This window comes from Echeneis naucrates, chromosome 1, assembly GCF_900963305.1.
Source record: "Echeneis naucrates chromosome 1, fEcheNa1.1, whole genome shotgun sequence".
Classification (NCBI taxonomy): Eukaryota; Metazoa; Chordata; class Actinopteri; order Carangiformes; family Echeneidae; genus Echeneis; species Echeneis naucrates.
In genome coordinates this window covers 13,752,789-13,780,666 of record NC_042511.1, presented here as the reverse complement: position 1 = coordinate 13,780,666, position 27,878 = coordinate 13,752,789, and the positions used below count along the sequence as shown (strand labels likewise).

The following is a 27,878-nucleotide window of genomic DNA, read 5'->3' as shown; positions in this document are numbered from 1 at the left end:
ACGACAGGATTTTTATAGATATTTACAACGTAATTACTATGATAAACGTAATAAAACACATCCAGTAGATCTGGCAGACCCAATAGTAAAGGATGTCCTCAGGGCATATTCATGTGAATCTACAAAAAGTGCTATTTCCAGACTATAAACAAATGGGGAAAAAGAGGGAGATTTTGAAATAACAAAAGAGGAATGGCAAAACTGCTGTGAACTACAATGGAAATGCACTAACTCCCACACATGGAGGGATTTCGCATGGAAAAAGTTTAATGAGGTTTTTTTCTCTCACCAAAAAAAAAAAATAAATAAATAAATAAAAATAAAAAATAAAAAAAATAAAATAAAAACTAACTATACTCTCCTTTATGAAAAAGATACAGCCAAATTTTAGAGCTATTTAGAGCTATAAGACTGAAATTTGCTTGATAATCTCCCCACGAAAGTGCTGAGTGTGAGTGTGTGTGTGTGTGTGTGTGTGTGTGGGGGGGGGGGGGGGGGGGGGGTATTGATGTTAAGTTGACTTGAAAGTACACTGATTATGCGAAGACTGTTCTACTATTATTTCTCTGAATCTACAACAAATGCTGGCAATGTCATGTCTGGGCAATGCTGAAAATAAAATTTTTTCAGAATTAGGTCAAAGACGGACCACGGTCTGTGCAGCGTGCAACTGAAATACATACTGCAAATGCAGCATGAAAGTGGAGGAGACAAATGAAACAAAGACACGCAAATGCTACTGATGTCAGAGTTCCAGGCTTTTACTGACATAAATGCGTTTGAACAGAAAAGCGAGAGAAAAGGACGACACGAAGAAATGGAAAAAAGGGACAAACAGCAAGCAGAGAGACATTCAAAGGCAGAGCTAATGTAGTGATGTCACACTAGTCTGGGTTTGGTATTTCAACTCTGTGTGAATAGGACCAGTGTTGACACACCGTCTGTGGACATAAACACAGGGTTGTCAGAGTCAACTGGAGGTCAGAGTATAATCTATCTACAGCATATGAAAAAGAAAGGAAGTCTTTCTAAACATCCCACTTCTGTTTTAGATAGATTCCACTGTTGGAGTTTGCGGAAATGGTAGCTACTCTTGACTCATCAAAAGAAACAAAACAAAACACATTTTTATCTTCGTTCTGAAGGGATCACTCTCTTTGTACAGCCTCTTGTGGACTGAGCTACCTGGCCCACTGGAAAGAACTCCTGACTATTGATGAGGTCAAACATGGTATTACCTGGTGAAAAATTGTCTATATAAAAGTTACTTTGCTATATCCTCACAGAAATCAATTTAGGGGCTTGTATGGTCCTTGTGTGAATTATTGTACAAGCCCTCTCATTTATAAATGGATTTGTCTTTGTGTTCATCCTTGTAAAGTCAAAGTGAGGACATGCAGCTGTTGGTGGTTACACACCCAAAAGGTCCCATGCTGTGCAGTACCTTCCAGTATGGTGTTGAATCAAAGTCAAATGGAGACAGGAGAGGAAACATATAAGCTGCCTATATGTTGAGGTTGCAGCTCCATATGATGATGATCCTAAACATATTTTCCATGCTGTTGTTGTCTGCTGCTTCAAAAACATGTGCTCTGATATGTGAGGAAAATCTCATGCTTCCTATGATTCACAAGACTTCAGTGTCCAACACGAGCAAAATATGACGCACAAATCTTTTCCACAAACATGGATGGGAAAAATCCAGAGCGCACAAACCTCTGGTTCTCTTCTCTCTCTGCGGGCGTCATGGTCTTCTTCTGCTTCAGGTGCTCGATCACAGCGTTTTGTTTCATCACCACCTGAAACAGGCAATGGAGGGAGGTGTCAAAGCGCTCCTTGTATTTTGATTAATGAAACATGAAACATATTTACAGCAGAATCAAAGATAGTAAATACACATAGAAGCAGATGAAAACAACGACGTGCACACTGCAGCATTGGCAGTATTAGGCCTGACACACAAGAGACAGGGACAGGGCTGCAAAAATAAACCTAGTCTTAGTACAGGGTTGGAGGTTGGTGAATGTTTATGTACTGATGGCAGGGAGATGGACAGCTTTGAACTGAAATGGACGACCAGCTTTCAAGGCCTTCCTGAGCACATGCGCACTCACATACACACCTGTTTCTGAATGATGTCGCTTTGGCTGGCAGCGTTGAGCGCTTGCTCTCTCTTGGCCTCAGCGGCTTGTCTCTTCTTCTGCTGCTGCTGTTCTCTGAGTTGCTGAATCCTCTGCAGCTGCTCCTGGACCGAAGCTGCCTGGATGGTGACTACGTTTCCAATCTGCAGATGGTGCATAGTGCAATAAAGAGTTCATATTTTGAATGAAGATGGATCCCTTGGATTGTAAATTAAGAAAATGGAAAATAAATCAACACAATTTAAGCAGCAATAATTCGGTCGTCCCCGAAAATGTGGAATGTGAAGAGTAAGAGATGCATTATTTATGTGGCGTGCAGTGATCAAATACAACACTGCACCTCATATTCTACAGGTACACAGAGTATTAAGTACAAATAAAATCTAAACCAAATGTCTTGATGTCCTTTAAATGATCTCTGATCAAGATCCTTTACCAAAAGTTAGGATCTAGTTTAGCAGACGTGCTGCAATACCTGTCCTCCCTGAGCTGAAGTGGTCCCTGTCTGTTGTATCTGGATAGGAAGCTGCAGTTTGATGTGCTGTGGCAGAGAGCCTCCCCCCTGCTGGGCCTGCAGCTGAGCTAGCACCTGCATATGCAACACAGAAGATACGCTAATTTAACAAAGCAGAAAAGAAAATCACAACTTTGCTTGTCCGTTTTTTTCTCGACACTTTCAACTACTTCATATAGCAAAGTTTTTAATGATGAACCCAGAGACTGCACCAGAAAGATTAAATTAGCAGTTCACAATTGTTTTAGCACTTAAAGCAACTTTTTTTTTGTCTTCAACAGCAACTTTTTGGGGCATTGGACAGACACTAAAGTTACCACCAAATCAATGACTTTGCTAATCATACCTGTACCTGCTGCTGCAGTCCAGACATACTGATGAGCTGAGGCGTCTGCTGCAGCTGCAGCTGGGTAGTTCCTCCCTGTGTTTTAACCTGCAGCGAGGTGGGTGACTGGATGGGCATGTGGGCTGGTGTCTGAGGGGGCAGCTGGCCCTGTGGTGTGGCTGAAGTGGGGCTGCTGGTGGTGGCCAGTGGGGGTGCACCTGCCTGGACGGGGGCCGCTGCTTGTTGGGCAGGCTGGGCCGGAGTTTTGGTGGAGGTGGAGTTAGGATGACCTGGAACTGTTGTACCTAGAGGTGGAGGTGGATGGGCAGCAGAACAGAGAGAGGGTATGGAGATGAGCAAGAGAATGTACTTGTTATAAGGTCAAGGTCATGTATTAATCTAGAATTTCTATTGCAAAATATAGAAAATGGATGTTATGAGCTTGCTGGATAGTTCCATAAAATTAGTTTTTTCAAAGACAAAACTTTTGTGTCACTTTCCGATTGACTTTTCTGTTATAATTTAATGATGATGCAGATTTTCTGTTCAGCTGTTGAATCTATCTGATTAAAGTGATGGATCATGCAATCCTTGTTTTCTTTGGTTATACCTGTGCTTGATGTGGGTGTGGCAGCTGAGGCCAGTGGGGTGAAGAGGAAACGCTGCACCTGACCATTGGGCAATGCTGCCTGCATGAGCTGCTGCCCAGGCCCTGGGATGACAGTGACCCCGTGAGGGATGACCTGCAGCTGGCCAGTGGTCTGCCCCTGTCCCTGAACCATCACTGTCAGGGCCTGTTGGCCACCACTGACACCAGCCTGCCGGTCCACGGCCGAGCCGGCCTGTTGCTTCTGTAGGAGGCGAAGCAGAAAGGAGAGGTTGTTCGTGATGTTTAATATGGAATAATATGTCTGAAGTGAAACATGGCTAAGTACGGTTATATGGTCGTGTATAAATTCATTTTTCACACATCACATTTTCCAGAAGAAGTTGACTTTTAGACTTTCCACCAACATTTTCTTTATTTACACTTTTTTGTGTAAATGGTTCCTGTTTTTACATGATCATTTAATGAATCCAAATACTAACCCACCTGAAGATCCAGTAAAAAAAGAAAAGCATGTAAAAGCGAAAAGTCCAATGTATTGATTCTTTCAAAAATTCAAGTCCATTAGGAGGAATTTATGGATTATACACTTCAATAATTTCATCGATATAAAATTATAATCCATGGTTCAAGACAAATTTCATTATTTGCTGATGCTGTACGCAAGGTGACGCCCACTAACCCACTAACCTGAGTGAGCTGGGTGAGCTGTGCCAGGGTGAGTTTAACCTGGCCTTGCCCTTGTGCTCGTGGGGTGCCAGGTGGTGTTTGGCCTGCTGCTTGCCCTGTGGTGGGACTGGCTGCCCCCTGGCCAGTAACCGTGGCAACAGGGCTGGCACCAGATATTGCCGTGGAAACTGCCTGACCTCGAATAATCTGCGTCACTACTTGCTGGCCACCCTGACCTGGAAGAGAGGTGTGGCAAATATGACACACAGGCAATTCACATTTTGCATGAACGCTTCCCACTTACCAGTTCAGGAAGAAGCTGGATAACATTCACACACAGACATACTGATTTAAAGAAAGGTGATGAAACTGTTCAGGTTTAACGTTTAACTACAATTTTTGTTCAGTTATTGTTGGAGTTGCTTTTTATTCAAATGGAAAGTACTCAATCTCTCAAGTATATTACCTTGCTGGACTACAAGGGGTGTTCGAAGTATCGTCTTTCCCATGGGTCCTGTATGCTGGATCGGGGTTCGGATCACTGTCATTCCTGGACGGATCTGACTACTGGCTGCCAAAACCTAAAAGGACATTTTTACTGAGAGATTACTTTTAATTCTTTCCAAGTACGCATCTTCTTCCTTCAACGGTCAGATCCTAACAAGTGACGCAGCTCTAATAAAACATCCAATACAAGTTGCCTATATTGGGGAAATACTACACAAACTTAAAAATGCACAAACAGCAAAGGCAACACAAAACATAGTGTAGGGGCCTTGAAATTTTTTTTTTGCTAATGAAAATTAAACACACAAGAAAGAAACAATGTACTGGCAATGTACTAACTCGGATGTAACAGCTGACGATATAACAACTTCTTGTTGGATTTGCCAGAGCAAAGAGAAGGGCAGGGGTACCTGTTGCTGGGAGCCTGGCGTATTGGGCCTGATGTTGAGCGTGGTAGTGCGGGGCTGGAATGTAGTGTAGGTCTGGGCGCCACCCGCTGTGCTGGATGGGATGATACCCAACACTTTCTGCTGAACCACACCTGCAGAGAAAAGAGGGGTGGAGCAATTAGAATAGAAGATGAGATTTGTTCATTAAAATTATTAAGATAAACCATTAGCTGCATGTTAGGTATGATAAGAAGAAGAAGACAGATGAGGAGTAATTTTTGGAGATGACACAAAACGGCATGGAAAGTTTTTGATTTTTAAGACGAGGCAGACTAAAGATGAAGTTTTGAAAGATTGCTTGTTAACATATCTGGTTGGTGACATTTAATTTTTATATACATGGCTTTTATTATATCAAACACATTCACAAATTGTCCAAACATGTCTAATACAATTAACATGCTTGCATGTTATAAGTGAGCAGTACAGAGGCCCTACATTGACACAACTCAGCGTATTATTTGTGGGCTTCTCTCTTTGCTAGATGGTCAGCTTTTGATCAGAGCACTGGTAAATATTAGCAGAGCAGGTAAACGAAATCTTCAAAGTCTAAGTGAAAGCTTAGTTGGGTTCCCCCCAACATATCTGAGCCCCCTCATAAATTATGTATGAATTCAGATCCTACTTTTAAACATTAATCTGACAAAGGAAGTGTTTCATATTTGTGGAGCAGGCTCTATGGCTTCATGAGCTCACGTGAAGCCGATGGCAGAGATGGAAACCATGAGAGTGTTGCTCTTTTTCCTCTGCTGACTTGGTGCTGCGGTTTTGCAACCGCAGCCAAGCGGGTAAACCTATACATCAAGGTTTTCCCTCTTCAAACAGCGATGTTGAACCCGTCACAGGACCTGGGGAGTAGCTGCTCTGCTCACACACATCAAACGCTTGCCTCTATGGACTGGCTGTTTGGAGCAGTCGGGAAGCTGGGACTTCGGTGAGTGGAGAGGTAAACTTTTATTTAGGAAAAAAAAAATGGAGGGGAAAAAAAGAAAAATGGAATCCCACTATAGAGGGCTACCTGTCTGGGCAGCAGACCTCAGGGTAAACTTGTTTTCCTCCCTAACTTCCTTAAGCCCTTCCAAAACAAACAGGGCGCCCAACAGTCATGCTGGATAAATACACGTCCATTAAATGACTACACTCCACCTGAACTTAGTTTCTCCTACAAAGGTAAGAAAAGTCACTTTCTTCATAGCCCTGGAGAATTTCATTCCCGTTATCTGGTGATTGCACAAATGTATTAAACAATACATTTATTGTACAGTGAGATTATTTTTTTTTAGTAAGGCATTACCCTTTTTTGTTTGAAACATGAAATCAGCTCCTGTTTAATGAATTAATTTACAGGGTTTGGAATAAAGCAGAAAAAACTTAGATGTTAGAGGTATTTAGGTTTTAAACTTGGAAAAACTGAGTGTACATTGTTATTTGACAGAAACATGAATACATCTGATTGATTGCATGATTTCCAGATTAATTTATCCTATTTGTTTGTATGAGAGATTTTAAATGAGCCATGTTTTTATATTTCTGAAGTGCATTTTAATCTTAAAATTACATTGCATTGGATGACTGTGCATGCACTGTAGCAACACTGGTTTTGAGAATTCTGAATATGATCTATGTAACTCACACAAGAGCTTTCAGCAACATTAAAGGAGCTTGTCAACATGTCAGACCACCTCTACCAAGTGTTGAGCATTATCCATCGTCTGATAACTTGACAGGACCACAGACTGACCAGCCAGTGCTGGGTACAAATCATTGCCTCATATGCAGTGTCAATATTGACATTTATGTGTGTGTGTGTGTGTGTGTGTGTGTGTGTACACACACACACACACATAAATAATAGTAATAATAAGCACCTTATAGCACTTAAGATAACTGAAGTCTGACTCCACAATCTGGATTTAGAAACTCAGACTACACAAGTCTACCATACTAAAAACCAAAATAACAGCTTTCTATTAGATTACCATGCCAACAAGACACAACCAGACATGATGTGCCACACCAAATTATGCTGCTGACTCATGAAGTTGGAACACAATGGGCACCACAGCGGGGTTAGTGCAGAGCATATGTCACTGAGCAGCAGCTAGCAGCTCAGTGACATAAAACACACTGAGCTGCTGGCTGCTTCTCAGACGGGAGCCCCTTTTTGCATCTGTGGCATCTAAAACCAGATGGAACAAACTCTTAAAGTTTGAGTTTATTACATCGGGGCACTGCCATGTTCAACAATACTTTGGTAAGGATCGCTGTTCATTCACTCTCTCCTTCCTTCTCCTCTCTTGGTCAAAAAGCATCCAGAATCCGGCCACAAGCTACATTTTTATCATTACAGAAAGGCATTATGAAATGAATGGTTTGTAAATACTACAGATGATGATTAGACTTCAAACCCTGAATACACTTAACTTTTATTCATTCTATTATTAAATTTGGCTTCAGGGATACCCTCCAACATTACTGACAGACCACTTGAACATAAAGATAAAGCCTAAGCTAAAACATTCAACTAATCAGGGGTGAAGACTGTGACATGGAGGTCTGGAACTGAGCTAAATAAAGTTCTTCAAAATTATGTGTACTTTCAACCTTGAAAAACAAAATAACCGCATCAGGGCTGTGGTAGAACTAACTGTGACAACTAACTGTGTTAGTGGATTTAGCAGTGTGTCTGATTGAGGCCAGAACCTTAAACCTTAGGCCCTGTCATTCTTCCATACTGCTTTGAAAATGAAGATCTACTTGTGCGGTTGGCTCATCAACAGTGGCAATCAGGGACAGAGGAATGTAAATTTGAAAATATTTGGGTCTGCGGTAGCTGGCACTGATTAGGTTTAAAGACTAATAACAGGGTCAGAGTGAAACGCTAATTTGCTTTTACAATGCAACGCAGTTAACGAGCCGGATCTAATTTGGCTCCTTTGACACATCTGTAAAGTCTAACTGTGGCTCCAATGTGGTGCAACAAAAACACTAATGCATCCTAAAAAGGTGGTGGATGGAAAGATACGTCCGAAGTGAATAACTGTAACTTGTGCTTTCTGTTTGCCTCAGAGGTGTGACTTATTAAAATCTGCCTTGCCTCCTTGTGAAGTTGGCACATTGACCGTCACGATCTTGCTGTTGGCGGGCAGTGGCAGCTTGGTGGTCACTACTTTTCCACCCACTGAAGTTCCTGTAATCTGGAAAGTGTGCCCACCAGATGTGGCCACAGTGGTCTCGGTGCCTGCTCCTAATAAATCAAACAAACAAAAAAAAATGCCATTAAATTATTGTTACTATTATCAGTCAGTTACTGCAATGATAACCATCACTGCTACTACTCAGATGCAGGATGAGCAGACAAGACTATCACATAAACGTACCTTGTGTGGTTTGACCCTGTTTGACCCAGGTGGCAAATGACTGCTGAAAGTTCTTATTCTGCTGGAATGTGACAGGGGTGCCCATTTTGGTGGACAGTACCACCTTGGTGCTGGGGGTGCCCTGGCCTGACAATGAACCGACTATGACTTTAGGTGTGGTGGCAGATATTGCAGGAGTCCCTGTTGGCGTGACTGTGACTGAGCCTGGTTTCTGATCAAGACGTTTCTGAAATGAAAAATTATTTTACATGAGTATCAATCGCAGAAATATTGAAACTAAGAGTAAAAACAGCTAAAAGCTGTGTGGAAACGAGGTGGCACAGAGGTATGTATTGGCGAAGTCCGAGATGATGTTTTGAAGCAAGCTGCTGGGCCAAATGAGCAGTTTAATGGATTGTTTGTTGCCTCAGCAGTAAATGCCCGGACAGGTTAAGTGTCTGTATAAATCCCAGGCTTCTCAGGTGTTGCATGATCTTTGTTGAACTGAACAAATATGCCTTTAAAGCAACTGAACTTTAATTACTGAACCAAACCTTAATTACCTTGGCCTGCTCTGCTGCCTGAGCTTTCTCTTTCTCCACCCTGTGAAAGAAAAAAAAAAAAGAAGCAACCTTCAAACAAAAAAATTCAAACAGACAAATATTCGATATGTAGCCTAAAATTGTTTCAGAAAATTTACAAAATAAAAAACTCTGACTAGTTAATTATGAAAATGTTAATTTAATAAAATTTTAATAAAGTTGTTTTCACTAGTAACATGAAGGTTATCATCACGAATCACAAGTAAGATGAACCTAAGCGTTAAATTCTCCCCGTCCTGAGAACATCTGACTATTCAGCAAAACATTAAGAATTACTTTACATCATTGATGCTTCACAGCAAGTGTAGCAAATGCAAGCTGGGCCCGCTAACCTTTCTGAGAAGGCTCTGATCTCCCAAAGGTCCAGCTCCTCCTCAGCTACCCAGGTCTCGATCACCACTGGGCCCGTCTGCTTGGCAGGCTCTGGCTTCTTTGGGCGCAAGGCACTGGAACGCAGCCCCTTCCTCTGAGGGGTGTGGGTTTCTGGGATTGTGGAGAGTTTAATAAATTATATTCAGTTTGAATGTTTACATTTTATCTTGAGCAAAAGATGCCGGTTAATCGGACATATGTTATCAACGCTTTTTTTGTCTGATGCTCTTAAAATTACAAAATGTTACCTTTTGGAGTCTCAGGCACTCCAAGGGGGCAGATGATCTTGCGAATGCAGTACTCCGAACGAATGCCATAGGGTCCCACGTCACGACGCTTGATGATCTCTGTAGTCGTGATTTCAGTGTCTGACGTTTCTGTAGCAATGAGTGGGGATAGGGCTGGGTTGGTATGGCGATGAGGAGGAAAGTCCGAGAAGATGGAGGAAATGTGCTCCAAAATAAAAGCAATGAAACCCAAATTTCTGAATCCCACATTTGTGTTTCTTCAGGTCCACATACCAAAAAAGGTGGAGCCAAATATGTACAAGAATATCTCAAGAAGAAAACACAAGACTTTTTTATGAAAATTTCAGCTGCTTGTATCTTCCAAAAAACAAGTGGAAAATGGGCATGCAAAAAAAAAAATAATAATTTTTAGTATATCAAGAAACACAGTTCATTTTGCAAAAGCAGTCAGTGATTTCATACAGAATCTATTTCACTATTAGACTTCTGGGACATTTTCCCTCCTATCTTTATTTGATGCTTTGAAGAGATACAGAGGGGTTCTACCTGTACGTGTGGTGCCGACAGCAGCTGACGGTTTGACAGCCATGTCGTCCCATCGCAGACACGCCCACAGGAGCCTCAGCATCAGACTCACACCAGCCAGAGACTTCACAGTCTGCAGGCGATATCTATAAGACGACATACAAAGCTGCATTAAAGAACTCCATGCCTTAACTAGGACACAAAAAAGGCTCTACTGAAATTAACTCAATGAAAAGGGAAATCTGTGTGCCGGTTACTGCAAACTGGACAGATGGAAGGAACAGTTGTCAAAGAGGTTGGGTTGCTGGGGGAAAAAAAATAAAAAAATAAAAAAAATAAAAAAATCACAAGCAGTTCATCAGAACGGTGCAACTGATGCCTGTTGAGTCGATCACATTCACAGAAAACATGTTGCAGTACAATTATGGAAAAAGAAGAAGCTAAGTAAAAACTGAATATGGTTTCTGGTGGTGTTGTGCCCCTATGACCATTTCCATGAGAGAACCAGAACAACTGGCTGCCATCTTCCATAAATCAATTTAAAGGCTGATTTGTTTGTGGATTTTATGCCCGAGTACAAAAAGTCATTTGAACGAAGAAGTTTACCTAACAGAGTTGAAAGTAGAGGATTGTTCATAGAAGCCTTTGTCTTTTGCTTATTTTACATTTAACTAACAATTAAAATCTGAAAAAAAATCTAACAATTTTAGGGGCAAACGACAGTTCTCATTACAGAAATAAACAATAGGTTGATTTCCATTATATAATATTTTGTCCTTAAATATCCCCCCCCCCCCCCCAAAAAAAAAAAAAAAACAACCTAATTCAATCCTTCTGTGCACCATTAAGGCAGAGGCTGCAAGCAATGAGCTTAGGATACGGCCGTATGAAATATGTTCAACATCCACAAAAAATTATTTTTCCTAAGATTTGCATTTGATAGATAATCTCTCCTCCACGTTTAACTAGAGGCCGGTATAAAATTCTCTGGATTGAAGGGTTGGGTCATTGCACAACATGAACATCCTGACACTTCTCCGACCGCTTTATGATTCACGTCTGTTTCGGAAATCTGAGGTCCGGTCCAAATAACCAGAGGTTATTTGCCACGAATGTCAGATGGAAAAAGAGAAGACACAATGAATGACAAATCAATAGGAAATGGCGTTCTGGCCTACAGTCTTCCTGAAGTCCTTAATAAACTGTGACGTTGGACTTTTTTTTTGTTTGTTTCATAAGAATGCAGTGAAATCATAAAAACAATGTGGCAATCCATTTCAATACAATAATATGAAAGAAATTCACCCTGTTCTTAATTTTACTTTAAAGTAAATTTGCTGCGCTGCCATCATGGGGTTTCATGTGGGAGTCAGTAGATACTGTACATGTCTGACTCTCAAATACTAGTGTTGACAGTCTTTTTAAAAATGTAAAAAAAAAACAAAACAAAACATTTACACTATCTGGATTATTCTGTTTTTTTTCTCTTTTTTTAACCAATTTGTGGGTCTTTAACTGGACATGTGCACTAGAACTTACTGTGGAGTCAGTCATTCAGGCACTCTTAATTTTGTTACCTGTCCTCTTCATGTATTCTACTTAATTTGTTTTTTTTTCCCCCCTGTGTAAACTACAACGAACAGTACAGTCAACTAAATGGGAAAAGACTCTTCCTGATTCCTGATTATCCTTCTGATAATTGAAATCAGCAAAGTGCTAATTCAAGGTGGACAATAACACAGACAAAATAAAATTTTGCATAATAAGTTGAGACAATCAGAGAGAAAGAGCAGCTAACCTCCAGGTGATGCCAAACGTAGGTCTGGGTGAAGGATATGGCCAAATATCCAGGGCAGGCTTCGCATTGTAACTAAACACTTGCACCTCACGGAACCCGCCTCGCCTTGCCAGCACCTTCAAATCATCGTGAGGCAGGACAAAAATACTCTTGCGGTTGCTCTTGGTGACAAATTTGCGGTAAGATGGAAGTGCTGTGTCCGAGCGCATCTTCTTGGTTCGTGAGAATTTGAGGAGGCGGACACGGCCTTTTGTTGATGAACACTCCTCTTGTCTCACAGCAACAGATGTTACCAAGGTTTTACCTCTGCTGTCCGTTGTTGAGTTGCTGATAGAGGCTGAGAGCATTGTCCTCTGCTCTTGTGCCACTATTTCACTCTGGCAGTCTTCTGACTGGCCACCCAGTCCAGTGGAACAGATTTTGGTCACAGTTGTTTTGGTCATGGTTGTGAGAGTGGACACTGCGTTGCTTTCTGTTACTGACTCCCTTTCTCCAGATGTGTTTGATGCTCTATTGGCTGTCGTCATCTCTTTGGAAACTACTGTGGTGGTAGTGGTGGTGGAGGTTGTGACTACCTGGGTGATGAGGGTCTTGTGGGGGTCTGTTGTCCCGCTGTTGCTATTCTCCTCGTCGCTCAGACTGGACTCCTCTGCTGAAGGTATAGGAGATGGTGGCATCCTGATGATCTTGACCACAGGACTGGGTTTGGTTCCCACAGGCTGGATTGGAAATGTGCTGTTGTGCTGAGTGCTCTGATTGTTACCCCCAAGTGCATCTATATTGTTTCCCAGTCTTGTGATCTTCAGTGGAGGTTTGTAGTCCTGATCTGACATTGTCTTACTATCCACCTCCATCTTAGATGCTAGGCTTGGTTCTTTTACCCCAAACCCTGCACTGTCATTTACAGAGGCCAAATCTCCATTGACCAAAGGCTTTGGCTGTATGCCACCTTTTAGTGAGATAATTAGTCCTTGTTCTTCAGTTGCACCAGTGCTGTTCACCTTGGGCAGGGGGCTCTTACTGAGTACACCATTATTTGAGCTTATTACAGAGTTAGTCAACATGCTTTCGCTGCCCAAGCCATCATTACCATTTACCTGAGGCAGAGGAGAAACTGGCTTGGGCGTGCTAATGCTTTCAACTCTATGTTGTCCGATTTCTTGCATATTTTCTTGGTTCTCCTCTGGCCCTGTGCCATTTTCCTCGGTCCCTGAATGTGTTGAGCTTAACATTTCTGGGTTTTGCAGAATAGATTTAGAAGGAACACTTGTTGATGTCCTTATGGAGTCCAGTTTCAAGTTGGGTACATCAGACCCTGTGTTTTCAGTATGTGCAGCCATTGTAACATCTGATGGTACACTGGCTGTTTGTTGCTCTAGAGAGTCTTGAGTTACCTGTGCTGTAATTTCTTCTAGATCAGGCAGTTTGACACTTTCCTGGTCTGATCTATCTGGACTAGTTTCTTTTAGCCCAATAGTCCTTTCAATTAATTCTGCTTCGTGCTCCTGCAGCAGGGAGGTGGTTTGGTTTTGTGGTGAAGCTGAATCTCCACTTGTATCTGTACTGGAACAGTCTTTGGGTGTGGAGTCCATGGAAGGAGAACTTAGAGGAGTGACAATATTTTCTGTAGATTTAGAAAGTTTAGCTTGACTCTCCTCTTCAACTTCTCCGTCAGCTTCTCCTAGTGCTTGAATTTGTGTTGTAGAAGATTTCTCCTCCACTTTCACAGCATCAGCCAGTGCAGGCTGTGGCTGAGCGAGAGAATTGGGCTTAAGTGGTGACCGTGGCCGGACTGGAGTGCTCAGAGCTGGGGTTGAAGTGGCTGATAATGATGTGGGGGTCTGGGGTTTAGAGGCAGAGACTTGCTGCCTCTGCTTGTCTTCAATAATATGCTGCTTCACTCTCCGCTCCAGCAGGTTGTCCAGCTTGGAGGACTTCACCTTTTTCTTGTAGGCAATGCGGGTGAGGAAGCCCTTGCTGACGTCCACTACATCGTAGTTAAAGGGTCGCTGAGGGTCCTCTGCATGTTCCTCGTTAACAGAAGCCTTATCCTCCTGAACGTTGGACCCTGGGGGGTGGTGGGTGAGGTGGGATAGATTTACATATTAATTTGCAATGATAAAAAAAAATAAGCAACTTATTCATATATTCCTAACAAGTATCAGTATCTAAGTGACTGTATTTCTAACTGTTTAATTTAATTAATGAATATGAAACTGAGCACCAGTAATAGTCTGCATACAACTGAATCCAATGCTATTAGACACAAAGTCGCACTCTGTCATACTTTGCTCTTCATCTGATTGTGGTTCGGTTGGGTCCACCTCCATCTCGTCCATTGGTAAGTCATTCCTCTTTTGTGTTTCGTCCCTTGCTTCTTTCTTTTCTTCTTCAATCCTCTCATTAGGCACAGCATCTTCAGACATTTGATGATCTGTTGCCAGTTTGAAGAGGCTAGACTGGCCTTGATCTTTTTCTTCACTGCTTAAAGCAGCAGCTCCCTGAGCTTCTAGTGCGGTTACACTTGTTCGTCGACTCAAGTCTAGAAGCATACATTTCTTCCCAAGTTTAGCATCTTTGGAAAACAGAAAGAGAAAGAGCATTTATTGACTTGTTTTTAAATGTGTTTGGGAATACTGATGGTTGCTAATAATTTGACCTGTTACGCGGATAAGCCATCAACTATTAAAAAAATAAAATAATCGTGAAAAGGAATTTCTTGCTGAGTCTTAAATCAGGAACAGGGTTGACAATGAATAATGAACAGGTGAATATTAAAGAATACAAACTATCTGAGGTGTTTGGTTGAAAGATTAATAATACACAACTCAATGATATCCACAGTCATTTCAAAAGAAAGACAAACTAACCAGTGATGACATTGTGGAGATTACTAAACAGGAATGTAATTCCCTCTCAGAATCAAAGACACTTTAAATTTGAGAAACCCAAAGTCCAAACAACTAAAAGCCACATTTTACGACCTAAAGTTTCCTGTTGCAGACCTTCCAGTTCTTTGCGGTAGTTGGCATTGGTGTTGCCGGGAAGCCTTGGGACAAACCGCTGCACATAAGTCTTACTGATCCAACTCCAGCCCCCATAGCCTGTAACACGATACTCCTCGCCTTTCTGCTTCCACACCTTTGCATAAGAGAAAAAAAAGAAGTTGAGCGAGGGGGGAAAAAAAAAAAAAAAAAAATGGGATAAAGAAACAATAAGAGGTGAAAGGAGAAAAGTGAATTGGAAGAGTCCAAAGAAAAAAAAAAAAGTTGTGGGAAAGAGTGAGGGTATAATCGAGAGATTCTTCAGTTTAGAGGCTGTTCACACACTGATCACTAATTGCTGAGGGAAATGACTCAGAGCAGAGCTTAATGTTGTATCAAAGAGCCCTTGATGGTCACTCACGCACATAAGCAGAACATGTATACCAGTGTTTCCCATTGCAATGACTCAGTTTTCCAAGCATTAAAGTTTGTAACTAGAAGATGACTCATTAATACCATCACCCTATTATCAACATATCCTTCATTCTATGTTTAATCAGACCAAAACTGGCGAGGAAGACTGATAAAGCATCAACATTTTATAGGTCAATAGCCACACTGACATTTGAACACAGTCATGATGCCTGTTGTGGAGATTCAGGCACCCTGTGTATGGACTGTATATACAATTTACAGGCAGATAGTGGACTGGACTGTCTTGAGTTGTAGAACCAGGCTGTGGTGCTGATATGAAATAATATGTTGTAAGCAGATAAATAAACAGAAACAGCAGAACACTGCATCTATCTTTATGCAGCCTCTGGTCATCCTGGTCGTCCAATTCCATTGTAAAATCAAAACTGCTGAGCTGTGGACCTACCTGGTGTTTGATTGGGAAAGTGTACTTGACCCAAGTAGCCTGTTGCATTGTTTCTTCATCTTCTAGCTTCTTCTCCCTCTTTTTCACTTTCTCCTTCTCCTCACGTTCCATGGATGTCATGCGATTTAACCTGACAGAGTTTTAAATGCTATTAAGATAACAGTTACTTCAGATTGGGTTTTAGCAAAATACTGTTTTTACAGTGTGAGTGTTCACAGATAACACTGATGTTTACTTGCAAATACAAATTAAATAATTTAACAGTACTGTGAAACACATATACACACACTTAATGTTGCTGAATTGCAACTTGTGGAACTCACACTTACTTTGATGTTCTTAGTTCAGTCATACACATAGACAAACTCTGAGACTGACCTTGTGAAATCTTGGACAATTGCTTCTTTAGAGGGGCGTTGTGGTGTGGAAGCAGTAGTAGAGGCAGAGGTGGGTGGTAGTGGTAATCGACTCACAGTCTAAATATTATGCCTCACAGCTAGGGTGGGCTTTTTGATCTGATCTGGTTATGATCGTCTGTGCCTGCTAAAGTGACCACATATCCCCTATGTACATGCCCTGAATGCAATGGTTTCTTTTTAAGTATTTGAATGTGTTACATTTACACTGAACTTGTAGATGGATCATACAACTATTATTTTGTTTGTGCATTTGAGTAAAAAAGCACACGTTGGTGAATGTGCTGTATGTAGTATATTATGTGTGTACCTGGTGTGGCCCAGTGAGTCCTTCCAGACCGGCAGCATAGCCACAGGTTTGATAGCACACTCCAGAATGGCCAAAGCTAGCGCAAACTCTCGGGCTTTACTGCACATCTGAACTGCTTTGATCCAATTGGTCCTTGAAAACAAACAAACAAAAACAGGCAATAAGTACTTCTGTATTTGCTTGAGAAATCCTTAATTGACATTTGTTTTACAGTGACTAGTTTGATCACATTCTTTTGGTAAGAAGGCCTTAGTTCTGACATTGCTTTTCTTTCCAAACATGAAATGATAATTTTACTAAAAGGTGTTGCTGACAAACTAACCCTAACCCTTAAACTTAAAATCAAACAGATGATATGTATGTATATTTTATGAATATATATTCACACGTAATTTCTAGACCCCTCCCTCCCCTCTGTACCTGTGTGAGACCCAGTTAGGATGCATGAAGGGTGCTGGAACATTGTTCTCCAGCTGGATGATGGTCAGTCTCAGCGTGGAGATGGTGAGCACCTTAGAACCATGAATAGACCCGTTCCACTTAAATTCTCCTGCAGGTGTCATGCAGAACTTATGTGAGAGATGGCGCCTCTTATCGTGGTCCTGGCAAAAGACAGATTTGGTGGATTTTAGTCAAGAACTGATTTTAAGGTGAAAGACCAGGAACATTTAAATTTTTACATTTTTTAACTGTTGGCTTCACAGTAGTAACACAGACACATAAAAGTGGGCAATTTATGATTAACTTTCCTTCAAACTTTAATGTTACTCTAATAATGGATCAAACCCTTGCAATAAGGGGAAAATTGTTTTACTACTTGCCTCTCTGTGCTGGTGCTTGTTGAGGGCCAGGGCATTGGAGCTGTACTGGTTATGATAGACGCGGTACTTGCCCTCCTGACCAAGCTTGAAGAACTGACTGAGAGTCCCCTTCATTACCACCTCCTTGCTGTTGCGTGTGCTGACACGGGTGACGTCACCTTGAGCATTTACTACCAGTACCTTTGGAAATACACAAATCCAATCAGAATGCATTGTAACTGCCTGCTTTGAATGAAAAAGGTCCCATCGATGACACTCAAAAGGCAACTTGATATGAGTTAGTTTTATTATTCTTGCAAGAATACAATCTTAAATCATTTTCCTCTGTGTGATGAACACATTATACTGATGATGATACTAAGGAGTTAGTCAGTTAAATCTTTTGTGCTCCCTTTAGGTCTTTATTTTAATACAGACCTGGCCATTTTTGAAAATGTTTTTCAGATATTATGTGAAAGAGCAAACACCTTTCTATTCATGGATCCCACCTCTTTGCCTTCTTTAAAGCCCTTGTTGGCTTCATGAACGGCAGCAGCCACTTGCTGGTTCTTTAGCTGGCTCAACTTGCTGTCTGGGTTCCTCAGCCGGGTCACCATGCGAGTTGCCAGAGACTTCTTACTGCAGAGACCTGGCGTATCACCGTTGGCGGTATCTTTGCCCTCCCCTGAAAAATTTACATTTCAGTTAAATGTAGAAGAAAGAAGAAAAGTGGCATGATGCCCATAGGGAAAATTCCCTGACGATGATTTCAAATCATAATGTATCTGTGTAGCATTTCCCATTTGCCTATTAGCTGGGGTGTACAATATGTAGATTATTGGCATGTTATAGGGAAAAGTTACCCAAAGCTTTTTCCTGGATTGCTTAAGTGTTCTAGGTTTGTTTTCAACAGTAATAGAAAAAAAATAAACATTCATTATATTAAAAATTTTTTCCAGACCTGTGTCATCAAGGCTTGCTAGGGATGACTGGGAGGACTTGTCGGCCAGGTCTGGGGGTTCAGGTCCCTTGGGAGGGACCCCAGCCCCCATGCTGCTATCACTGTTTTCTTCATTGATGTGGGCCAAGTTCGGGATTCCATCTCCACTGGCAGACTCTGATGATGGATTTTCTACTGCATACACAATAAATCAAAAAGTAGCTATGATTAAACAGGGCTTGCAGGTCTCATCTGTGCTGTTCTGGTGTTCTTCATAATAGTTATCGTTGATGAATTGCTTCATTCAGCCAGATGCAAGCAATAGAAACATGAGCTTCTGCAAGTAAACATTTGTTCTTAGTGAGGACAATTGTTTCTTACACCGCTGCTGCTGCTGCGTAGTTCATACTTAAGACTGTGGCTCCCTCTACTGACAAGTTACACGTGATACATACACCAAATAACTGGTCTGGGATTTTTTTGCATACCTTAACACCCTGGCTGACAAAAATGAATTGCTAGGTGTCATTTCAATGAATAAGTGCACGTTATTAACCTTTTATTCCTTCTCTATGATTCTGCCTGATTACAGGCAAAAAGGCAAAGCTTTCCCTAAGAATCACTGCACGAACACCTTGCAATATCCCCAGTTGACTGAGGCTCAGTGAGGCCAGTTATGCTGATTGTAGTGGCAATGCCATTTGATTGCAAATCAACTGATGCAATCAGTCTCCGAGATCTTTTAAGAATTGACAGCAAATTCACAGAAATTCAGAACTTAGAATGGCTGAAAGCGCACTGACAATGATGCCAGATGTCAAGAAAGGAAAACTGGACAACTGAACACACAAGCCAGCAGATGAAATGAGAGCCACATGCAAAAAGTGCAGGCTGGTAAACGGCCAGAAGGAACAACAAAGCAGTCTGGGTTATGTGGCAGAACACACAAGTCAAAAGAAATGTTAGGGGGTGGAGATTTATCACACGTTCTGGAAAAGTTTCAGTCTGGGGCAGTCAAGCAAATCCCTAAAAGGAACTTAATAGGGTCATTTCAACCTGAAATGTCCTTTGATACCTTTAGCGCTGTTAGAGACCTCCACATGGGAACCCCCATCTATCCGAGCCTCTATGATGGAGGACAAGGACTTTGGAGCCTCAGTGGCGAGGCTAGACCTTGCGATGGTGGTTTGTGCTGGAGCAGAGGTTGTTGGAAGTATAGGTCCATATGAGAAGTCACTGCCACTATTGCCTTCTTGGCCAGTGGGTGGAGCTTCGTCAACTACAGATGGACAGCAGCAATTTTGTAAATAGTGAAGACTTTACTTGATAACACACAAGAAAGATGCTGAAGAAAATAAGTGAAGGTTGAAAGTTGAAGTATGGATGAAATATATTAAAATAAAAAAAAATAAAAACACAAATCATAACATTCATTCCTGATGGATGAAAAAAAAAACACTATTATATTTCTTTTTTGTTCAATTTTACTTCTTCAGATAAACGCAAGCAGACACTCAATCGTGGCATTCATTCTGGTGCTGTAATAGGAAAACGCTTACCAAACCCCAATCATTTATTCTCACCTAAACCAAGATGTTTGTGTTTTGTTCTGCTTCCAGTGCAATAAATGCCAGATTATTGCATTGTTAATGCCATTTATTTGCCTGGATAATACACATCTTGATGCAAAATAAATTACTTCTGAGCTCTGAATGCTAAATCTGTTGCTTCTATTTTGAAAATGAGCTCAGCATTTCAAACTGTTCCACACAGCAAAAATAGATTGAATCAATAACTAATTACACTGATGTTCTTTTCCTTCCAAGGCAGAAAAATTGAATAGGATGGAGGGATAAATAAAAATTTTGGTTTGACATTACAACTTTTATTTAGTGAAATCCAAATGTAATTACCTCCAGTTTTGACACCTTCCTTTTTCTCCACAGTGGGCTCCTCATTTGTCTCCTCCTCCTCTTTGACCTTTCCCTCCTGCTGCTCCTCATCTTTGAGCTTGATCTCTTCATCTTCCCTCTCCTCATCTGCCTCCTTCTTCGCCTTCTCCAGTCGTGCTTTCTGCGCCTCCTCAGCTGCTCGTCTTTTTATCTCCTCCAGCTCCTCCTCTTTCTTAGCCTTCAGCCGCTCCAGGATCTCTTCTGTATGAAGAAAAAGGGGGTGAACAAAAGACGTGATAATTGCGAGATAAAATATATGTAATATAAGTGTTGAGCGTGGAAATATCTTAAAAACAGAGCGACTGATTGGAAAACTTCATAATAAACTGTACTCAGGGGAAAATTATACTGCACAGGGACAAAAACTAACAACACAAATAATAAATCACAATACTCCTAGGTATTCAGTACAAGTGTCAAAACATGCTGCACAAAAATCTCTTAATACAGTAAAGAACGAGCGTGTTTTTTTAACATTAAATATTACAAGTCGAAATCATGAAAGATGACAATACCAAAGTGAGCAGTGAAATGTGACAATTTACAGTCCAGCGATGCTGAGAAGTAAACATTTTGGGTCAACACACAGTTTAACACTTTACACCAGCACCTCCATTTGTACTGATTTGCAGTTTCTATAATGCTGAAATGTAAAATAAACAACTATGTTGCATTCCTTAAATCACAAAATGTGAGCAGAACTGTATGAACAAAGCAATGGGTCTTTCCAAAACACCAAACAAAGATTAAAAAAAAAAAAAAAAAAATCATCATTCTGAAGTCAAAACATTTCATGGAAAGTGTTGAGTTTATGGAAAGATCTTAAATCTTTCTTTTGTTACACAGGCAGACAAAACCTTTGATGGAACATTTTATTAACAGGTTGTTTTTATTTGGTTCCTCAAGTCCATTTTTGTGTGACTGTGTTTATGCTCGACATCATAATCAAAGCCAGGAATAACACGTGCACAGCCACTTCTCTTAAACAAGCATGAATCTGAGAGTAAGATGTATTATCTTTCATGATAATATCATCCCTGTTATCAGACCAGGCCTCTTATCATTTTCTAAGCAATGTTACTCTTGTTGCCACATATCAAAACCACAAAATTAATAAATAAATAAATAAAAATCAATAACTGTCTAACTGACTGATTTATCAATCTCTATCAATCTGTGTATATTTTGTTTGAAGTCCTCAGATTTACATTATAACCCCCACTGTGCAAAAGAGAGACCGCAGCAGCAGTAGATCAGGCAACTGCCAACATTTAGAACATTTTTTGACAAAGACCATATTCATGCATTAAAATGGCATACTCTTGTGTTATCTACTTTCTGTGTGTAAAGAAAAAAAAAAAAAAAGCTTGTGTCAATAAGAACCTTTAATTTATTTGTGCACAGCAGATGCTTGCATTTTATGCTGCACATTTTAAACTGTCGTGTTTTTTCCCCAAAGCTTAATTGTCATGAACTGGAAAGTGTGCAGCGAACTGAAGGTATACACAACCAAAAGCATGCACATGGATTTGGTGGATAGCCTGCAAACAGAAATGAAGGGACGAGGGACTGAAGAGAAGCTCTAGAGCTGGACACTAGCCAAACTGAGACCAGAGTAAGGTTACATAATAGCTGGGTTGATTCCTATGGCCCAGCCATCTATGACTGGGTAGCATTCATGAGCGCTGGAGAAAAAGCAGGAGAGGAATGAAAGGGGGAACAGAGACTGAATAAGAAAAATACTTTGAGCTTCAAGATATTTTTTTCCTCTTTCTGATCCATGACTAAACTCAGTGAACGCACCTCACATAATGCATCTCTGATTCTTTGGAAATAATTTTTATTTTCTTAGAATTGCAAAGAATCAAAATCACGTTACCATTGGCAGCAGTAAGGAAACACTTGTTGCTGCCGCGGGCTTTGTTGGTTAGGTCCTCTGTGATGTCCATATGCGTGTGCACTTCATCCCTTATTTCCTCAAGGGCTGCATACAAGTCGACCTCCCAGTACTCCTTATCCAAACAATCTATCAGCTCAGCCAGCTGGACCTGGGAAAGGACAGTTAAACAAGAGTAAAATAACTGTAATACAGGATTAGCTCAATGTTAGTGCGCAGCACTAACAAAAACACAAGGAGTGGTTGGTAAAGTTTTGTCAATTAAAAAACAAAACAAAACCAAAAACCAGGGTTTTGGTACATATAAGAATGGAAACCTAAGCAGAGTGACAGAGAACGAAGAACAAATGTTTTAAATTCCATTGTGTAAAGAACAGAAAACCTTTGTTGGAAAAATAGATGAGTCCCATTTACCTTGGTGCTGTAGTACCAGATGGCTTTGTCCTCCTGCTCACCATCCTCTTCACTGTAGGGGATGAATGAGAGAGGAGACAAAGGAGGAAAAAAAATTGGTAAAAATTAGAAGACACAACAGGGACGGGTAGGTCATATGTTTGATTTCTATATTCTGTAACGGGCTTTAATCCCCTTCCTGTTTTCAGTAGATGCATTTCACACCCATTTCACCAGGGTCTTCAGGTGAAAATGGCCCTTTCGTTTAAAGCGAAACATTTACATCACGTTGATGTCCATTTTGTCTAGTCATTTATACATTTTGTGAAGAATATCCCTAAATTGTAAATGTACATTTTACAGTTCACCGGCTTAATTCACCATCAACAACAAATAGGAGTGTTTCCATCTCTCTTTGGTGATACAACAGCGTCAATTTCACCTCATACAACACACTTCAAGTCAACTGCACAACTAAAAGACAGATGTGTAAAACAGTGAAGATGACAGCGCGAAATCCATTGATCCAACTTATTTCTTTATCTGTTCAGCAGTTGCTTTATCCACATCTGAAAACCCACCAATTATATACAAATAGCAGATTTACAGTGGATGAGTGTTGAAAAGATCCATTGTTTATAAGTATTTAAATCACAGATCTTGCTTGGGTTTCACAGGTCCCATTTTTACAAATATCAAATGATCTTCAAAGTTAAAGGCATTTTTGAGGATCTCTTCAATTTAAATCTCCTTCCCCCATGACTATAGCATCAGTTCAGAGCCGGTACACAAGTTTGTATCTTGGAAATGACGGTGTTGAGGAGAATAATTTATATATTTTTAAGTTACGTGTTTCTTTATATAGATGACATATATAACAAGACTGTATGATTTTTTTATGTTAAAAAATTATAAATGCATCTCAGCTTCTAAGTGTCTATTCTCTTTGTGCTTGCTTGCAAATAGCTTGAGGTTATTAATCATTGCAAGGACACCTGAGTTTCTGTACCAGCAGCCATACTGTGGCATATTTGACTGCAAAGCTGGAGGCCATATATCACTTGTGTCTACTCAGCATCCATCTAGGACTTCACTACAGGCATACTTGAATTCACCCATATGAACAAGTGCATTCATGCACTTTAAAACTTGATTCCTGTTACTTGTTTGGACAAACACATGCAGTCTCTGAAGGGAGACTTAGACCAGCAACTGCTGGAGGCCAATTTGGGGACCAGTGCAAAGCAGAAAAAGAGAAAGGGCATGATGCAGTGACAACAAACCTTGGGCCACATATGCTCTTAAATCTCATACTGTTCGGATGATCTATGATGATCTACTTTACGATAAATGCAGCAGGGCTTCCATAGGGCTTCTGAGCCATCCTGTGGTGGGATGCAGTTACTTTTGGTTTATTAACAACAAGTTTTACTAACAACCAGATCTGTACTCATGTGCAAGAAATAAAGCTTACTTAACTTTGCACATGTGTCTTAATTACTTTTTATCATGAAGAATTTGTGGCAGTAACTCAATTCACAACTTAACTATTTTGTTTTCAAAGCTGCAGCTACACAACAGTTGTCCATGTGAAACTTGTTAATAAAGTCTGTTATGAAGTAGTTCTTAAATTGCTGACAAATCTGTTCCCATTTAACAAATTTGCAGAATGGCATGTTTGGTTTTTTAAACTGATGAAGTTAATTTGTGGTCAGTTTAAAAGGGCATTCATTCACCATGGCTTCAATAATTGTCCCCAGACTGGGGTGGGCTTAGACGTGAAAGACCCTGGTTTTGGTCACTGGGCAACTCTTTAGGGATCAGAATTTTATTAAATGCAAAAATTTAAATGGGATTCACAGTTTACGAATAACTCTGTGGTTAAGCAGCTCTAATTAAGATACACTGAAACCTGTGTCAAATGAACAAATGTTCAGCAAAGAACATGTCTCTATATTTACATTAGATGAGAATTATTAATTCAGGGGATTATCAGGGAGGTTTTGACAACTTTTAGTCAATGACACAGAACTTCACACATATAGTAGCAGTCGATAATGTATCTTACCAAAGTAAGTGCGACAATTGGGACAAAATAAATTGGCCCACAAATAATGCACAGGCAGCAGCAGCAGAATATTTTATCATATGGAGGTCACAATATGGAAACGAGCACAAAGTAAATTACAGGATGTTTGAGCAAATATCTATTTCTTGTGCTGTTTGTTTATTTTATAATTTTGCATGCAGATTCTATAAGCGACTAATCCACTTTTAAAAGTGACAACATAAAGTCCTGGAAATTTGGGCGTCTGTGTGCATGGTAATTGTGCTACTTTCTGGTAAGAACTGTCTTTAGAAAGTGATGCTCCGTTTAACTGGTATTGCACGGTGAGTCAATCAAAAGTTTGAATTTGTACAGCATACAGATATTTTTAGAAACTTTCCTCATAACTTTGTTTAATTTAAAAATGACATATCCATGTGGAAGAGTGCAAAAACACTATCAGCCACACTGTCACCTTTAATTGAGTCTTATGTAATGATCTTGGGGCATAAATGAAACACTGCAAACTTACACAACGATGCGGCGATTCAAGAACCAGTATTTGCGGTGTTGTCGGTCATAGCCGACTGGCAGCTGACGAATAAACGGCTTGCTCTTCTGAATTTCTGGGATGCAATCTGCAACACCAGGTACCTTGTGTGCTACGCACACTTCGCACTGCCACTCATCCTCTGGCACTTCTTGCAATGGTGGCTTCACACACTCCAGATGGTAAACAGCTGAACATGTCTCACAGCACAGCAGGTCACCGAGACGATGGCACACCCTGCAGTGGTCATCATAGGCAACCACCCCTTCTGACATTAGCTCCTCCCTGGCAATATTTGTTGCCAGGAACTGGTCCACCAGAAACTGAAGAACTTTAATTTTGCTGTCCAATGGTTCATACGGGTAATCCTCAGTTTCCTGGAAAGGCAGAATATGCCGGTACTCCGGGTCACTCTCACAATATGCCCGAACGACCTCCGGCCAAGTCATACCATCTACAAAGTACAGAGTGGAGTTAACGGAGTCCTTCACATCAGCAGGCCCAAATGTGGTGTTGGAAGTGTCCTCCTCTCTGAGAATAGCTTTGAGCAGGGAGATATGGGTCTCTGCCAGCAGTGTGCACTGCTCCTGGCTGGCCAGTGCTGAACAGAAATCCTCAAAGCGGAACGGTGAGAGCCGCAGCACTGAGCCAAAATTGCGAAGGACCTCATAGATGGCAGACACATTGAGGAGCTGCGAGGTAGGAACCAGGAGGTCCTCAGAGGACTTGGGGAGCTCCAAGGGGGGAATGTCCTTTGCCTCAAGGATGGGAGACTGTGGCCGCATTGCCCGACTCCTTCTCCGGCCTACGAGAAGTGAAAGGAAAATAGCCGTGAGAGGAAGGAGAGAAAGGATGCACTTAAACAAAAGGAAAAATTAAAAGGAGACATGAACCACTGCAACTCTGCCTGTCTGAAGTAACTGAGTATTTCTACTATATGGTGACAAAAACGAATATATCTGCAGAAAAAAAATAAAACAAAACATTCTTGCTTGAGCCCCCACAAAATCTTAGAAAAATGGAAATCATGTCTTTTGTTTATGAAACTAGAATGATCCTCACAACCTTATTCTCAAATTTAAAAATATCCCTGATGTCTAACTAAGCTGTACTCTATGGTGTTGTACAGTGCCTTCAGTGATGCAGGCTTTTGAAAGATATCCTTGGGAAGACTCAGAACAATCTGAGCAGATTCCCTCTTCCAACTAGCCAGGTGGTATTTGGGGATTCTTCGAGAGGCATCTCCATTGTAATTCAGAAGTTCTCAGCTTCAAATCCTGCTCATGTCCAAAAAAAAAATTATAAAAATGATTATGATTTATTTTATATATATAAATAAATAAATCATACACACAATTTGGGGAAATCGCAAACTAGCACTGATGTGCACAGCAATGTTGCATAAACTGAACCTGCATTTTTGGTGTTACTGAAGGGGCACTCCAGGTCATCTGGCCTATCTTATTGACCCCACTCCTTGCAAGAGTTGCTTATTTGTTACAGTTTGGCTTTGATAGGACAGAGTGAAGAAACATTTTTCCGATGGCTATAATATTGGAATACAGAGCCTATTTCCTCTTTCAACAATATTTCTATATGTTGGCTCTTCTCAGTCTTAGGGATTTTGTGTTATCCCTGTAAGGTATGTATTGATGCATTAACTTCATAAGTAGACTAAACAAACAAATCTATAAAATGATTCTCCTACATATACACAGGCTCTCTTGTTGCATCTCCCCTGTAAAAACTGGGAGATAAAGTGGAAGTTGTGAACTTTCATACAAATTCATTTGTCTTGGGACTATTATCATTCAGTGTTTTTAGTGGCAATGTATAAATGGCAACTGCAGCAGCAGAAGTGGATGCATCATTAATGGTAAAAGCCAGGGATTAAACTGGGACCGCAGGATGGAATGAACAGGTCAAATTATGAAAGACCACTCACACTGAAGCTGCACAATACTGCTGATCACATATCTTTTAAAAACACAGCAGAGGTAGGCATCTAATCCCTGAACAAATTCAACTGCAACTAAACCTGATCAGTGACTTATTAAGTGTAATAGGGTGAATTAAATGAGACACACAGTCTACATTTGAAATGTTTTTTTAAGTTCTGTTCCAACCACAGGGGAAAAAAAAAACCACATAAAATATTTGTGTCACACAAAAAGATTTTTATAATCCTATTTAGCATTAACTGTAGTACCTGGCTCACTGTTTCCAATGCATTACATAACAACATGGATGGATCTATTTATATATTTCTGCAGACACAACTTTACTAAAGTGACCGATCATAATAGTAACTTGATCAACCTCACTTGATAGACATGAGAGTGGTTACCATGGTGACGGTTGACCACGTATTACTGTAGCGAGAGGTTTGCGACAAGTGAAAAAGGGCGCCTCTTCTTCAAAACAAAGGCCTGACAAACTAATTTATCCGCATCGTGCAACTGAAATAAGTCTGAAAAACAAGCTGGACGATGTACACGTGCAGATCCAATCATTTTGCAAAATAAAATAAAATAAAATACATTGAACACAACGATTACTTATGTAACTGGTAATAATTGAAGTAGCTCCAGAG

At 40.6% G+C, this 27,878-nt stretch overlaps 1 protein-coding gene across 3 annotated transcripts in view; it reads right to left on the bottom strand.

Annotated features, from left to right (window-relative positions):
• LOC115043688 (nucleosome-remodeling factor subunit BPTF) overlaps positions 1–27,878 on the bottom strand; it is a 39,293-nt gene that overhangs the window by 10,054 nt on the left and 1,361 nt on the right. The window contains exons 2-30 of one of the 3 annotated variants that reach the window (XM_029502363.1): positions 25,268–26,090; positions 22,710–22,761; positions 22,278–22,446; positions 20,360–20,599; positions 19,522–19,725; positions 18,468–18,641; positions 18,016–18,191; positions 17,528–17,707; positions 17,127–17,308; positions 16,707–16,838; positions 15,981–16,110; positions 15,101–15,257; positions 14,404–14,691; positions 13,838–14,184; positions 12,117–13,768; positions 10,340–10,464; positions 9,794–9,922; positions 9,506–9,656; positions 9,135–9,174; positions 8,593–8,818; positions 8,310–8,459; positions 5,174–5,304; positions 4,723–4,837; positions 4,278–4,492; positions 3,591–3,831; positions 3,008–3,285; positions 2,617–2,730; positions 2,123–2,284; positions 1,717–1,799 (exon numbers count right to left, since the gene is read on the bottom strand). In XM_029502363.1, the coding sequence (XP_029358223.1) occupies positions 1,717–1,799; positions 2,123–2,284; positions 2,617–2,730; positions 3,008–3,285; positions 3,591–3,831; positions 4,278–4,492; positions 4,723–4,837; positions 5,174–5,304; positions 8,310–8,459; positions 8,593–8,818; positions 9,135–9,174; positions 9,506–9,656; positions 9,794–9,922; positions 10,340–10,464; positions 12,117–13,768; positions 13,838–14,184; positions 14,404–14,691; positions 15,101–15,257; positions 15,981–16,110; positions 16,707–16,838; positions 17,127–17,308; positions 17,528–17,707; positions 18,016–18,191; positions 18,468–18,641; positions 19,522–19,725; positions 20,360–20,599; positions 22,278–22,446; positions 22,710–22,761; positions 25,268–26,090 (7,066 nt within the window). Of the gene's footprint in view, positions 1–1,716; positions 1,800–2,122; positions 2,285–2,616; positions 2,731–3,001; positions 3,286–3,590; positions 3,832–4,277; positions 4,493–4,722; positions 4,838–5,173; positions 5,305–8,309; positions 8,460–8,592; positions 8,819–9,134; positions 9,175–9,505; positions 9,657–9,793; positions 9,923–10,339; positions 10,465–12,116; positions 14,185–14,403; positions 14,692–15,100; positions 15,258–15,980; positions 16,111–16,706; positions 16,839–17,126; positions 17,309–17,527; positions 17,708–17,994; positions 18,192–18,467; positions 18,642–19,521; positions 19,726–20,359; positions 20,600–22,277; positions 22,447–22,709; positions 22,762–25,267; positions 26,091–27,878 lie in introns of all 3 variants that reach the window. The other 2 variants (XM_029502348.1, XM_029502356.1) reach the window with 2 other exon arrangements.